Raw genomic sequence first — 13219 nt, 5'->3', positions numbered from 1 at the left:
TTATTATTCTGAAACAAGGTACAAAATGAATCTGGGGTTGTGTAGAATGACGACGGTCAATAAAATTGATTGTTTTCTGGTATCAATAATTATTGATCTGTTATCTATCACTCTGCTCCAATTTCCGGGTACTTCAGTGCAGGAAGGGAGCTACTGGCAGTTACCAACGGAGTTACGAAAACATTAAGTTATATGCAGCAAATGCCGGAAATAATGCAGTTTATTTCGGGATAGGTACTAGTTGTAACTTTCTAGTACGTTTTATAACTTAGGATTTAGAACGCAAATTTATTAAACTATTTCCTATGTTTTCTTTGGCGGACGTCCCCTCTTTCGGCTTCTCTTGCATCTTCTTTCTCAGTTTTTTTTTTTTTTGTTTTTTAGCAGATTTCTGCTCAGCTGCAAGTTGCGATATCATTTCGGGATCTGTTAAAATCTCACTTGACTTCTTCTTACGTCACACTTCTTCATCTTTACACGCGGAAAAATAAAAAGCAGCTTCCTGTGCTTCATTGAACACACTTAATCGACCTGACTTCGCAGTTTTTAGGAGTTTAGTATCCTCCAATTCTCCTCCTCTTACTTTCCAATTGAGTCGCAATGTTTCGCGGTTAATTCCTTGGGATTTGGCAGCCGATCTCACCGATACACCATCCTTCACCGCATTCAGAGCCAACAAGAGCTTCTCAGGGTCAAGCTTCTTCAGGCTTCTCTGATACTCTCGGATCATGATACTCTTGAAAGGTTGATTAATGGTTATAATTATATTAACCCTTTAAGGACGATTGGGACACCGGTGTCCCATAAAGAAAATAAATTTTCCTGACTACCTAAAGTTATTTTTTTCTTATGTCTGTACATAATTGTAAAGTAGAAGGTTGAACGAATCTAGAATATTTTTTACAAGTCTCTAGCTATTTGCTATGTAGTAAATATTTAAGCTCAAAAATATCGAATTTTTAAATTCTCAAATTCATAATTGATTTTATTTATTTTTTATACTTCTAATATTTTTCAAGCAAAACCCTTTTGGCAATAAAAACTACAATACTCATACGTAATATTTCTCACTGAAGCGAAAAATATTATTCATTGGCATTGTCAGAAAAATTACCTAAATTTTTGGGCTATTTTTGTCCCTATCGTTCATAGAAGCACAAAATACACAGAATCAGACTCTGTTGGACTTTTCAAGGTTAGATGTAAGACTTATCATTGATTATGTTTCTCCGTTTAATTTTTATTGTTGATTTTCAGTCCGTAAAAAGTGTCTCGTCGTTTAAGGGTTAATATAACTACAAGCTAAATATCCAAATTCTGAAGTTCTCACTTAAGCTGGAATCGCTGGAATAGATCAATCTGGAACTCCCTGACTTCGAGAAACTAGGAAATACGAGAAAACTACTGGGAATCTTTTGATAAACGAAAACAAATAACAAGCGGTGACTTTTTGACAATGACGTTTCTCTTCGCCGCGTAAAACATCGGAATTCTTTGTTTTTTTGCCAAATTTTGCCCCATGCCTTCTGACAAATTTTACCCCGAGTGCTTTTTTTTAATTAAAAGTATATTTTTAGAAAGGAGACTTTTTATAAAAAGCTCAAACCGATAACATATTAATGTTGAGCGGGTTCAAATTATCATGAAAACACACACGAATGAAAAAAAAAATGGAAAGCAAGTCAATGAAAATTGATATCTCCTGACGGGCAAATATTTTAAAAAGAAGCCTCAAAATTTTAATTTTTTTTTATTTTCTATATTTCTTACTCGAATTCTTTAAAACATTGGACGTTTAAAGGACTTCAATCAGGCTATCTGTGGTAAAAAAAATTAATTTTTTATCTCTTTTCTCTTGAAAGATATCGAATATTTAAATTTTTGATTTGGCAAATATTGCCCCAGTCTCCCCTAATAAATCGTTGTTGATATAAGAAGGTTTTTAAAAATTCAAACTGAGCAACTTTTTCGTCGCTCAGTGGGTTTTCGGATTTGATGGAGGCGGCGGGTGAATTTGTTTTTCGAAAACATCATCATTCGGCTACCCGAATCTTGTCCGAATTCCACTCGATGAGACTGCGTGTGTGTTTATCAATGGGGGGAAAATAAAATGTGTATTATTTTCCGTGATCTCGCAGTGTGGATGGATTTTTGTGATAGCAGGAGTTGAGCGACAAAAAGTAAAAGTACTTGGAGTACGTGTAAGCGCGAAAGTGTCGAATGGCAGAGGTGTGTTGGGCTTCTCTGGATGGCGAAGAGTGGGAGGAAATTGACGGTGGAAAAGGCCAACAGCCCGTGAGACTTGTTCCTCAGTTTGTGCAGTGTCTCAGTGTTGTGTAGATGGTATTTGGGTACTCTCCAAGTGGACTCTACACACAAATTATTTTCCTATACCCAAAAAAGTGTTCTTGATGGTGTTCCGCTGGTTCAATTCCCTCTACTGCAGGCTCTTTCCTCAATCCGACACAATGACAATCTTCGAGAAATTGCGTGATCACCTGGCCACATACGGCCAGGAGCATCTCGTACAGTTCTGGGATGAGCTCACGGATGACGAGAGGCGAGAGCTGCAGGAGGATATTAATGAATTTGACCTGGAAGAGGTTCATACAATCTTCCGGCGTGCCATTGCTGGACTGCAGGATGCCAGTGAGAAACTGGATGATCAGCTGCAGCCCATGCCAGAATCCCTGTGTATGTCTGTAAAACGTACAGATCCTACTCTGTTGAGGGAATACGAGAGTGAGGGTCTGAGGCAGGTTGCACAGGGCTATGTGGGAGTATTGCTGATGGCAGGTGGTCAGGGTACACGATTGGGTTTTAATCATCCCAAAGGGATGTATGACGTGGGTTTACCATCGCGAAAAACCCTATTCCAGATTCAGGCTGAACGAATCCGCAAACTTGAGCGACTTGCTCACGATGCTACTGGTCAGGAGGGCCATATTACCTGGTAAGTGACAAAGCTTGTCTCCTTGGATTAGTTTTCGGGACTACAGAGTGTGTGCATGAAATCTCTAGGTACATCATGACCAGTGAGCACACGATGGAGCCCACAAGGAGATTCTTCGAGAAGCATGATTTCTTTGGGCTTCGGGAGGAGGATATTGTGATGTTTGAGCAAGGTAGTCTCCCATGTTTCGACTTCGAAGGTCGTATCCTCCTGGATGAGCGCCATCGACTGGCCAAGGCTCCAGATGGGAACGGTGGTATCTACCGTGCCCTCTGTGAACGGGGTATCCTCAGTGACATGATCAGTCGAGGAGTACTCTATCTCCATGCTCACAGTGTCGATAACATTCTCATCCGTGTGGCCGATCCCATTTTTATCGGTTACTGTGTCCAACAGCGCGCAGATTGTGCTGCCAAGGTGGTCGAGAAGTCCCAACCCAGCGAACCTGTTGGTGTAGTGTGTGTTGTGGATGGCAAGTACCAAGTGGTGGAGTACAGCGAAATCACCAGCAAGTCAGCCGAAATGCGGAAACCCGATGGCAGGCTGACCTTCAGCGCTGGCAACATATGCAATCACTTTTTCACCACAGCATTCCTCCAGCGAGTGGCTGGGCAACATGAGAAGGAGCTCAAGTTGCACGTGGCCCAGAAAAAGATACCCAGCGTGGATAAGGATGGGGTAAGACGGACACCAGACAAGCCCAATGGTATCAAAGTGGAGAAATTTGTCTTCGATGTATTCCAATTTGCTGAGAAATTTGTTGTGGTTGAAGTGGAGCGCAACGAGGAATTCAGTGCACTGAAGAATGCTGATGGAGCCAAGAAAGACTGCCCATCGACAGCCAGGCAAGTACCCACCTACATTTTTTTCCATAATTTTTCAGTCTAGAGATGAAGTAACTCCACAAGATTAATGGCAACATAACGAATTAGCGAAAATCATGCACAGAATCTACATAATTCGCATATTAATTAAAATATTAAGAGTATTCAATGCGAATGGTCAGGCAATTTTGTGTGTATCTGAGTTTATGAGAAACTAAAATTTATCAGCTAAATTACTAATATCTAACTGTGTTACCACACTTGCACATTAAAATTTTAATATGATTCACATTAATTGTCGCTGGTGAGAGTCCAAAGGTGTAATTTGTGTGTTTGAATCATTTTACACTCAAAATTTGATCTATTTATTGATAAAAAGGTAGACTTGGTCCGCAAAATTTGATATAAAATTGATTTATAGCATTAATGTGAAAAATTAATGCGATTTTCTCTTTAATTTTTTAATGTGAAAAATATTTAGGCTTTAGGTGAATTTAAACTTACTTTTGCAGGCCAAGTCTACTTCTTTATCAATAAATAGAAAAACCCCAAATATTAAGTGACTCAAAGACACAAATAACTTATTTGGACGCTAACAAGCGACAATTAATGTGAATCACATTAAAATTTTAATGTGCAAGTGTGATAACGCTGTAAGTTGATTAAAAATGTATCAATAAATACTCTTCTAATTTATCCCCATTTAAACGGGGTTTTCTCAAAATGCACTCTACGGTGTGTCTTGGAAAATCATCCTTAGTGTCTGGGATAAAATCTCTTTTTTTCTTAAATGCGTCTCGGCTAAAATAGAAAGTTTAGTGGATTTACTATTTTATTTCGAAACGTTGTAAAGTTGTATCAACCTTTTATGGACGAGGGGTTGAGAACTGCAGTTAGAAAAAATCACTTTTCCTGGGGTGACATATTAATTTATTTTCGATACTATCGACTGTCGATTCGGAAAAATTTAAGCGATAGCTGCTCTTCCTGTAACTAATATAGATACTTATTAACAGTCACATTCTTTTAAGAAAGACACAGATAAGAAAGATACAATCACAGCGAACAGACTAGGCTTTTTTACATGGTCATTGCTTTTTTAGACGTGGAAAAAATAATCAAAAAATTGCTGCACCAAATCAATTTTTGGACTAATTTGATTTATGAGACAATATTCTTTAAAAAGAATACATTGAGAAAGGAGCAAAGAGCAAATAGCCGACCAATTGCTTTTTGCTCTTTATTCGAGGTGTTTAGATTTGGCAAATTTTACTAATAAATCATTTTCTTTTTAAAGAATAATGTCTCAGAAAACGAAAAGAAAACATCAAATTGGCGCAAAAATTGGTTTTGTGCCGCAATTTTTTGAATATTTTTTCCACGTGTAAAAAAGCAATGAGGGCGTAAAAAATCAATGACCATGCAGAAAAGCCCAGTCTGTTCGCTGTGAATCACTCAACAATGCGTAAAAAGTCGTCATTCCTTTAATCTAAGGGGTTTAGATTTATCGATACTATCGATTCGATAGTGTCGAAAAGTTATCATTCCACCCCTGATTTCTTAGAGCAAATTTTATTAACGTAAATTTAAATTAAAAAAAGCTTACGTTATTATTTAATATCCCTGTAGGGGCATTCTGTAACAGTATGACAATGTCATATGACAAATTTTCATGGTAAAATCCGGATTAGGCCAACATTAAAGTCCAATGGGCATTTAATTGGCACTGTAAGCAACTCTGTGAAGCTCTTCTCAGTAACAAATATGATTCAGAATTTTAATTACTCCTTTCGAATTTACTAAGTACATAAAAATTTTTAAATTTGTCATATGACATTTTTGTACTGTTACAGAATTCCCCTACTGTTGATGGAAGTTTGAGAACGAACACAAGATCGAATAATAATCTTTTATACGAAACTTGTCCCATCGAAAAATTTTGATTAACAATTAATTATTCTGAATAAATGAATGGACAAATTGTTCTGAAGATACGGTCGCAGATATGCAAAAATCAACTAGGGTAAATATAAAAACCGGACTTTTTCAAAGAGGAAATTTAGAATGAAAATATCCTAGTTTAAATGGGTCGTCTTTAAGGAACTTTTGAATTAATAAATTAGTAACCTAATCATGCGAGATCTTGTATATTGCGTGATGTGAATTGTTTATTAAATTTTTCAAAATAAAATAATGTAATTTTTGAATTATTAGACCAGTTGGACCTAATCATCCTTCATAGTAGGGGAATGTAGTCTGCATTCGAATATTGACAAATATAATTTTTTAGAGCACAATCAATAATTTTTTCAGTTAATAACGTTTTAAGTTTTAATATGGCCTTGGCTCTCTAAAGAAGCCTCTGCACATTGGGAGCAATTTTCGTCAAAAATTGCATTTTTGACAGAATTTTGAAGTTTCCACAAAACTGCAGGTAATTTCCTTTAAAAAAAAACAATTTTTGACGAAAATTGTTCCCAATATGTAGAGGCCGTAAGAAATTTAAAGAAATGCTTCAATTTGAGGTTAAAGTCTCAGGTAATTAGAAATAATTGTTGGTTATGCAATTAAAAAGAAAAATTATTATAGTAATAGCAATATTTTGATTTTATATTTTTTACGCAAAATATGATTCTTTAAATCAGTAAAAGGAAAACTAAAAAAAAATTATAAATTAGAATTTGCAATAATTTGACCGTTGTTTTTTATTTATTATAAATAGCATAACTCGGCCTATTTCGTAGATATTAATCTATTCTAAAAGGACAATTATATCCTCCCGTATTTAAGGCAAAATGATAATACATTGTTAATAAAATAAACAATAATTAGTTTCGGATATTTAATATATGCACTGTTATGGCTCAGACACACCTTTTAGATCAGTAAAATTTCATGAAATCAAAATTCACATCCCTTTCTTTCTCAAATGTTTTGCGTATGTCTATCCCATTCCTTCGAACTTCAAATTCGGTTGAGCTAAATTTAATTTGTTATGATGTTTAAAAGAAGAAGAGTGTGAAAGAGTGCAATAGATTTGAGAAAGGAATGTGAATTTCGACTTCATGAAATTTTACTGATCTAAAGGGTGTGTCGGAGACATTAGAATTATTTTATTAAACCTAAAAATAAAAGGTTTTTCAGTAAAAAATTGAATTTTGTTTTTGAAGGCTCCGGCACACCTTTTAGATCGGTAAAATTTCATGAAATCAAAATTCACTTCTCTTTCTTGCATAAGTCTATCCCACTCTTTCGGTCTCAAAATTGGACTGAACCAAATTTAATTTGGTGTGATGTTTAAAAGAAAAAGAAGAAGAGTGCGAAAGAGTAGGATAGACATATGCTAAACTTTTAAGAAAGAAAGGGATGTGAATTTTGATTTTATGAAATTTGACCCATCTAAAAGGTGTGCCAGAGCCATGATCATCTAAAATCTAAAATTGTATTTTACTCTAAATAGCCAGAAACAATGTTTTTAGCTGAGATTCTTTACAATCTTCTTTCTTTGCGTCACTGATACCTAATTGTATTCAAAAGGTTAACTAAATTAATGATAAATATTAAAAAAAATCAATTGAGTTCCAGACCGACGTCAAAATGGTTTTAAAAATTACAGTGTAATAAAATAAGATGGGGTAATTCGAAATCATGTCTATTTTGGAATTTTGAGATTTTCTCATTGTTTTATATGGTCGAAGAGAAAAATAAAACCACGAAGAAGTACAAGACTTTACATTCGAGAGTGCACTACTTCGTTGTTTTTTTCCTTTTGCTATCTAAAACTGTTAGGAAATCTCAAAGTTCCAAATTAGACATGATTCCATATTACCTCGTTTTACCCTATTATATATACATCGAATTTAGTAATTTTCCAATAAATTAGTTTGAAGCGGAATGTAGGATAAAACATGTCAAATCGTAAATTTTAAAATTTAATATCCTTTAAGCGGTCGAAAATTTGAATTTTTATCACATAAGTAGCCTGACATTCACTTTCCTTAAAAGATCAAAAGCAAAATTAAATAAATATTTAAAATATTGAAACTTTTTCTTAAATTTATGAATTAGTGATCTTTTTTTTAAATAGCGTAGATTTTCCAAAAACCTTCAGAATTCTTTTATCAAAATATTTATGCGGGGTAAAAAGTGACAAAAAATTAATACAGTTTGCCTTTTCTGTCCTTCATAAACGAGTGGGTAAATGTCTCTCCAAAAACAGGTGTTGGAAAATAACTTAGATATGGAACATTTATCATAAAGACAGTTTAATATTATCCATGGCAAAGTTGTAGAGTAAGATCTTTTCTGTCAATATAGGATGGGACAGTTTCGAAAATAATTAAAATTATATGGGAAATGTGCCATACATTTTCAAAGAGCCAATGTCAAAGAGAAATTAGACAAATTTTATTAGTTGCATTTATAATTAATAAATTTTTGGAAAGGGAATCTTTAAAAAACATTTAACTGCTGTGCTGACCTATCCTCTTCTATGTCAACTGGACATTTATTTTATTTTTGAAAGTCTATAAGCACCGCCGTAATGAAGCGAATCGAAATATCACAAATTACCCTATAGATATTTGCCCCATAAGTTTTTGCTCCATTAATTCCTATAGGATTATACACATTAGAAATCTCTCATATCGTCCAGAAGCTTGTGAAAAATAATATAATTTAGGAGAATTATTATGAAGGGCGCGTGCGGTAGTTTAAGCGGCTTTCAAACTAGAAGTTTAGCTCAGATTCTGAAGGTCGTGAAATTCTAAATAACGAGACATTTTCGAAAATCTAATGGATCATTTTCTCTTAATATCCAAACTTAAATCAAAATTTTAACTTAAATCGCGCCTGGAAGGAAATTAGAAAAGTTAAGCCATATGGCTAAATCTAAATCTCAGTTATAAAAACCGTTTTAAATCTCAAATAGACTTAGGTTGATCCTCGTGAATATGAAGCTTGTAAAATTTGGCAGTAAAGCCCTCAGTGCATGACAGTTTGGGATAAATATTTAGGTACTGCCAAATTTTACCTGCGAAATATTTCTTGAGGATCAATCTGAGCCTATTTAGGCCCTTATACCGGCTGTGAGCCTTATATGGCTTAATTGCTCTAATTTCTTATCAATAACAATTTTTTGGAAAAATTTTACTTAGAATTGGATTATTAAAGTTGAATGACCTATTCGGGAACTGGGCTAAACCTCTAGTCTGAAGACTGCTTTAGGTGGTCTTCAGATTGAGATTTAGTCTTGTTCACGAGAGTTCTTAAATTGTGAATACCGAACAGGAGCATTTATTTTTAACAAACTAAGATTTTATTTATTCTTATTAAATAATCTTAAGTCAATATTTTCCCAAAAAATTGTCTTTATAGAAATAGAAATTATAGAAGTTAAGCCATATAGCTTAACCTCAGGTGTACAACCCATATTACGGATACAAAACTTTAGAAAATTAATGCTAATGTCCAACGCACAATAACTTGTTTTAGTTAACATTCTTTCGAAACTTTCAATGGAAGTGAATGAAATGTAGATGTAGTCATCTTACTTATCATGGGGATCTCGGTGGCTCAATAGGCATAGGCAAGATCATTGGTCTTGGACGGATGAGATCTCTGACTCAACTCTCGTAGTTGTGAGTTTGAGTCCCGCCCGGTGCAATACAACTGAATCTTCGGAAAGACATTTTCACTGTAATAAAACGTAATATAAATAAATGCACTGCCTCTGCCCAACAACTATGGGAGCATGGAAGAAGCATTCATACTGCGGTGAAGGTGCTCCTGGACGGTCTACAAACGGACTTAGCAGATTCTTCCAACACGGGATAGAACAACAGTATCATAAACATGACATTGTAACAAATATTCCGATACGATTAATAATAATCTTACTTATAGAAAATTTTGAAAACACGTTTGCAAATAAAAGTTATTCTGCGCTGGGCATAATAATTCTCTTTCAATGAAAAAATTAAAAGGGTCAATCTTTCTTTAGAACATTTTTATTAGTACATAAATAACTGTCCTCATGTACGTCTGCGTAGATGACTTTTTATTTTAGTTGGTTCCCATCACGACTGTTTGGTGGTTTAGGAACACGACTAAGACTGCGGTAAACAGTCGTGACAGGAATCAATATGAAGAAAAGTCGATAATGCAGAAGCACCTGAGAATAGCCGTACTAAAAAATGTTCAAGCGAGAATGATTTCCTATTTTTTTTTATTTTTCACTGGAATAATACCATAATTGAGGAGCTCAGAGCAAAAACCGCTATTTTAATAGGGAAATGCATACAACTTAGAGTTTTTTTTGCTCCGAGTGCCTCAATTGTGGTATTTCATGAAAAACGAAAAAGGGAATCTTTCTCCTAGGAGTGAATTTTGAAATTCATGAGTTATTCACGTGAGAAATTCACAGCTCTTATATCGATTTTTGTGAATATTTTTTGGCATTGAATAAATAAGCAGTAAAAAGTTAAAATTGATCAGTAACAAAAAACTTTGAAACAGTGATATTTTCGTCCAAATCTAGGCAAAGGGAAAATAAAGGGCTTTACACTTTATGTGGAACTATTTTAAATGTTAAATATATAAATTAGGTCCATTTTTGTAAAGATTTAAGGTTTTTACTGATCATAATTAGATATTTTACTGCTCATTTTTAATTTTTTACTGCCCATTTAGAACTTTTTACTGATCGTTTGTTTTTTGCCATATTTTTTTTTAAGTTTTCACGCAAAATATCATGTGAAACACTCACGGTATCCTCGAATTTATATGATAATCTATGTTAAAGTATCTTGAAATACTTAGAAAAGGCGATCTTACACCGGTAAATTTATCATATGATAAACTCACCATCTGAGAATTCATACTCTGGACAATTTTTGAGTACATGATTTCTCGAAGGTTTCTGCATTATCGACTTTTCATTTTGTTGGTTCCTGTCTCGACTATTTTTACTGTTCTCGTGTGTTTCGAAACAACGAAAGAGTCGTGACAGGAACCAACGCGAAAAAGTCGGTTATGTAGAAACACTTAATAATGAGAAAGTGCAGAAAAAATTCTATTTTTCGTTGTAATAGTACCATTACTTCGTTTAGATTCACTTGATAAATGAGTCGTCAATTGCACAATTCTCCCCTAACCAATTTCGAAATTCTAGTCAATATTAAAAAAAATTAAATGTCTATGAAAGTATAGATTAAAATCTTACTCAAAAACTCATTTACAAATCGTTACAGTGGCTATTATTAATGTTTTTTTTGCATGATTGTTAAATTTGCCAAATAGTTTGAATTCATGGTGTTTTTTGTAAAGACAAAAATGTTATGACGCTCTTAAAACATCCCAAAACAGGCAAGACATCTTCCGCCTCCATCGACAATATATTGAGACATCAGGTGGATCAGTTGATGGTGATATCTGTGAGATATCTCCACTGCTCTCGTATGCTGGCGAAGGACTTACTCAGATTGTGCATGGGAAGACGTTCCGGAGTCCTGTGCATCTTCAGAGCTCCACGGAAACTCTCAATGGACACCTGTAGGAATCACCGCCATCCCCCTTAAAAAGTGTGAGTGTCTTGAGTGAGACAAGAGGGCATTTAAGGTGTATATTTCCAATAAATCGCGACGCGGAATGTCTCTCTCCCACTCTCTCGAACAAAAACACTTTCTAATCGCTACAGTCCATGTCCAGTAAGCACAATGTCGATAGATTTTTTTTTGTTGTAAATTTTATTTTGTATATTTCTCTCTCAGCTGAATGAGGAGAGAAAAAAAAGACATCACAGAGAGATGTTAAGAAAAGACTCTACAAGCAAAAGGTCACAAGAGTGAGCGTGCAATCGTTAAGAAATTTGATTTCATTTGCATAATAATTTTGCGATTTCGGAATAGAGATTGGAACTTATTGGAAGGAAAGAAGAAGAAAAAAAATCACAAAGTTATAAGAGGTGTTGGGAACAATACACAGTAATAGTAATCTTAATAGTTTCATAGATCTTGCCCTATTCTTTTTTTTTACAAATATTTCTTTTTATTCTACATTTTTTTTTGTTCATCTCTTTTGGTGCAAAATGTATGAAAAGGAGAGCCAAGTTGTAAATTATGACTTTTTAATGCTAAACACTTGCAAAATTATGCAATATCGCAATATTTCACTTTAATTCTTCTCATATCTTTTGTGGTAAATGTTAAATCTGCCCGAAGGCTTGTAGATATAGTTATTTTTTATTTGTGTATTCACACTGATTATATTGACTTACTTTCGACAAACAAAGCAAATTGTATCATACAAAAAATAATTGTTTAGGCTAAGATTAATTGTTGTATCCCTTTTATATGTAATTGAATGTCTCTTTTCTCCCTCTCAAAACAATCAAATACCGTGGAAAAAATAGATTAAAAAATTTTCACTGAAAGACGAAGAAAAAGAAAGACTTTCAGCCATTTGTACATTACCGACTCTCACAGCTGAAGCTAATATTTTGAGAGGTAGAAATACAATTATATTGCGTACAATAAGGATGTTAAAAAGCAAATAATTTTTTTATAGAGATACTAATAAATTAATTGCAAAAAAAATAATAATATATAGGCCACCAATTATTTAACTTTGTGATTGTCTCGTCAATTTCTCTCATTTCATTTTTTCGCATTTTCTCCAACAAGTTTTGCTGCTGGTTTTTGTTTTTTTTGATTGCAGATAAGCTGAAGTTCAAAATTCACCTGAACTTTTTAAAAACATTTTGTAGTATCGCAAATATTCGGTATTGGAGCAAGATAGTGCAGAAGTCTGTAATTGACAATGATGAAGTAAGTCAATTAAATATTTCCACAGCGGATATGATAACTCTTTTCCCCCAAAATACACACATTTTTCTTCAGTTGATAAGAAACTCATAAACACGTCTTCACATCAATTTCACACACATTTACTCTATGAAAACTTTATCACTCAAGTTACAGGTCTGCTATACTCAAACAATAGCATATCTAATTCATTCTCTACTAGGAAAAATTGCGCAGTTAGAACTTCCTTTTTATTGAGATAAAATGACACAAAAAATTTCAGCGTACAATTTAAAAAATTATAGAGTAAGTGTGCCAAATTTCGGCATAGTTGCATGCAAGCGCCAAAGTCTCAAGTTTGAAATGTAATATTTTTAATAAAAATTGATTTTTTATTCCTTCTTCTTAAGGAGTGTTGCTTGGAACCTTGTAAACCGTTGTATAATCTCAGGAGTATGTAAAAATCAAAAATTCATGGGAATTCGAGAAACAAAAAAGGTGGCCGGAATTTCAAGCTGGCCGGAATTTGGCACACTTACCCTAAACAGTTGAAAAAAAGATTTAAAATCTGTATAACCTTGATAATAATTATCTTCCAAGTATAATATTCAAAGGGAAGGTAGAGGATATAAAAAGTATCC

The 13219-nt window shown here is 34.0% G+C and overlaps 1 protein-coding gene across 4 annotated transcripts; it reads left to right on the top strand.

Annotated features, from left to right (window-relative positions):
• The first annotated feature begins 2054 nt into the window (after positions 1-2054).
• On the top strand, positions 2055-12628 carry LOC129804548 (UDP-N-acetylhexosamine pyrophosphorylase). Of its 4 annotated transcripts, none has more exons than XR_008752001.1 (4): positions 2055-2953; positions 3022-3802; positions 11143-11483; positions 11547-11763. XR_008752001.1 is itself a non-coding variant. In XM_055851937.1 (3 exons), the coding sequence occupies exons 1-3, from the start codon at positions 2412-2414 to the stop codon at positions 11176-11178; spliced, it is 1359 nt and encodes a 452-aa protein (XP_055707912.1). In that variant the 5' UTR covers positions 2055-2411; the 3' UTR covers positions 11179-12628. The 4 variants fall into 4 exon arrangements, 2 of the variants coding, with proteins under 2 accessions (XP_055707912.1, XP_055707897.1); XR_008751998.1 differs by having other exon boundaries at positions 2067-2953; positions 3022-3798; XM_055851937.1 differs by having other exon boundaries at positions 11143-12628.
• The last annotated feature ends 591 nt before the right edge of the window (positions 12629-13219 follow it).

Source organism: Phlebotomus papatasi, chromosome 1, assembly GCF_024763615.1.
Source record: "Phlebotomus papatasi isolate M1 chromosome 1, Ppap_2.1, whole genome shotgun sequence".
Classification (NCBI taxonomy): Eukaryota; Metazoa; Arthropoda; class Insecta; order Diptera; family Psychodidae; genus Phlebotomus; species Phlebotomus papatasi.
Note: the sequence above shows the minus strand (reverse complement) of the source record. Positions and strands in the feature narration are given on the sequence as shown.

Coding starts and splice junctions, on each gene's coding strand:
- LOC129804548 (XM_055851922.1), top strand. CDS start 2,412: ATGGTGTTCCGCTGGTTCAATTCCCTCTACTGCAGGCTCTTTCCTCAA. Junction 2,954..3,021: donor CAGGAGGGCCATATTACCTG/GTAAGTGACAAA, acceptor TGAAATCTCTAG/GTACATCATGACCAGTGAGC. Junction 3,799..11,142: donor GACTGCCCATCGACAGCCAG/GCAAGTACCCAC, acceptor ATCCCAAAACAG/GCAAGACATCTTCCGCCTCC.